We start from the raw sequence: 2,487 nt of genomic DNA, 5'->3' as shown, positions 1-2,487 counted from the left end.
GGGGCTGACGCGGCAGCCCCGGCCTGATCCGGGGCTATAAAGCGGCTCGGCAGCGAGCGAAGCAGAGCAGCCGCTGCCGGCTGCAGCCCTAGCTCGACTCCGCGCTGCTCCGCGCCGCTCCGCGCCCCGCTAAGCAGCTCCGGCCGGGCAGCGCCCCAGCATGAGCCGCGGGCGCCCGCAGCCCCCCGGCGGCCGCCGCGCAGCCCCGCCCCGGCCAGAGGCGCAGTAGGAGCGCGGAGCCCCGCGGAGCCCCGCGGAGCCGGGCGCGGCGCGGGTGGGGCAGGGGGCGAAGGGCGGGGGTGTCCGCGCAGCCAGGGTTGATGTTTAACTTGGAGCGCCCGTTCACGGAGAGGGGCCACTTCTTCTCCTCCATGGAGTACCAGCGGCAACTGGAGGAGGAGGAGGGCTACCCGCCTCCTGGCACCAACGGGACCTTCAACGACAGCGGGGCCGGGCCGGGCTGGGGCACGCCGTACCCCCTGCACACCACCATCACCCTCATCAGCCTGGCGGGCTTGCTTATGCTCTTCACTGTCTTCGGCAACGTTCTGGTCATCATCGCTGTGTTCACCAGCCGGGCGCTCAAGGCCCCCCAGAACCTCTTCCTGGTCTCCTTAGCCTCAGCTGACATCCTGGTGGCCACGCTGGTCATCCCCTTCTCCCTGGCAAATGAGGTGATGGGGTACTGGTACTTTGGCAAAGTCTGGTGTGAGATTTACCTGGCCTTGGACGTGCTGTTCTGCACCTCCTCCATCGTGCACTTGTGTGCCATCAGCCTGGACCGTTACTGGTCCATCACACAAGCCATCGAGTACAACCTCAAGCGTACCCCGCGCCGCATCAAGTGCATCATCTTCATCGTCTGGGTCATCTCAGCCGTCATCTCCTTCCCACCGCTCATCTCTATCGAGAAGAAGAGTGGGCAGCAGGCTGACCAGCGGGTGGCAGGGTGCAAGATCAATGATGAGAAGTGGTACATCATCTCTTCTAGCATTGGCTCCTTCTTTGCCCCCTGCCTCATCATGATCCTGGTCTACATGCGCATCTACCAGATAGCTAAGAGGCGAACTAGGGTACCGCCAAACAAGCGGGCAGAGCGCCCCGAGAAGAGGCAGAATGGGTTGGCTGACAAGGAGGACCTGCCAGCAACAGCCCAGCTGAATGGGGAGAAGGCAGCAGGAGGTGGTGGTGGGCAAGAGGGAGAGATCAATGGCATAGACATGGAGGAGAGCTCTTCCTCTGAGCACCAGGAGAACAACCAGTGTAAGAAGTCAGAGAGACCGTCGAGGGGAAAGACTAAGACTAAACTGAGCCAGATTAAGCCTGGGGACAGTTTGCCCAGGAAGACAGAGGAGGAGAGGAACACCAAAGGGTCTCGGTGGAGGGGCAGGCAGAACCGGGAGAAGCGTTTCACCTTTGTGCTGGCGGTGGTGATCGGGGTCTTTGTCATCTGCTGGTTCCCATTCTTCTTCACCTACACACTGACGGCCATCTGCAGGAGCTGCTCTGTGCCTGACACCCTCTTCAAGTTCTTCTTCTGGTTTGGTTACTGCAATAGCTCCTTGAACCCCGTCATCTATACCATTTTCAACCACGACTTCAGACGGGCCTTCAAGAGGATCCTTTGCAGGATAGAGAGGAAAAGGATTGTTTGAAGGAGCCTTTGGTATGGGCAGGACTAACTCAAGACTTCGTAGGAGAGTAAGGCATGGTTCTCGGGCTGTGCTTGTATGGGATGGTTTCCTTCAGCTCATGAGCAGGAAGCCTTTAAAACCCGAGATGAGCCTATGGAAATGCCGGGCAGCAGCAGTGAGGAGCAGCAGGCAAGTGGAAGCCCAAGCCGTGGCATTCGGCTTTCCAGGGGAGGATGGCTTTTGACTTGCTTGGTTTATTTTGTTAGGTTTTATTTTTCTTTTGCCAGAATCTCTTGGTGGATATTTTCATGACTGCTCAGTTTTGACTCTTTAAAGATAAGCAGTGTGCAGCTCCATCAGATGAACAACAAAGAAGGAGCATGCCACCCCAGAGGTGTTTGCTTCTTTATTTTGTTGTATTTTTTTTCCTTGTTGTATATGTAATTAATTTTAACCCCCTTGTAAAATACAGTATTGTATCCCTGAATCTGAATGTCTTAATTTTTGTAAGGCAAGCAGCTTTGAAACTGTGAATGCTTTAATTATCTTTGACACCTTAAAGTCCCTCTCTTCCCACCTCCCAAGAACCCCCTCACTCAAAACTGTTGAACAACTAGAGCCATTCCCCCTACCTGACAGTTTGTTAATATTACTGACATTTCCAATATCCTGTCAGTTTTTTGGCTACAAAGCTTAGGATCACAGACCTCACCAGACTGGCTATTTTTGTAGCTATTTTTTATACCGTACCTGATTCTGTTTGATTTCTGTGTTGCCTGTGATATAATACAGCCGAGGTGGTAGCTGCCCTCTCGTTATTTGTTAAGGCAAGCCCTGGTGGAGCGGTGGCTTT

General features: G+C 55.0%; 1 protein-coding gene across 1 annotated transcript; it reads left to right on the top strand.

Moving 5' to 3' along the window:
• The first annotated feature begins 320 nt into the window (after positions 1 to 320).
• On the top strand, positions 321 to 2,260 carry ADRA2A (adrenoceptor alpha 2A). The gene has a single exon (XM_065639081.1). The coding sequence runs from the start codon at positions 321 to 323 to the stop codon at positions 1,653 to 1,655; it is 1,335 nt and encodes a 444-aa protein (XP_065495153.1). The 3' UTR covers positions 1,656 to 2,260.
• The last annotated feature ends 227 nt before the right edge of the window (positions 2,261 to 2,487 follow it).

This window comes from Caloenas nicobarica, chromosome 7 (assembly GCF_036013445.1).
Source record: "Caloenas nicobarica isolate bCalNic1 chromosome 7, bCalNic1.hap1, whole genome shotgun sequence".
In the NCBI taxonomy this organism is placed as follows: Eukaryota; Metazoa; Chordata; class Aves; order Columbiformes; family Columbidae; genus Caloenas; species Caloenas nicobarica.
This window is presented reverse-complemented; position numbering and strand designations above follow the sequence as displayed.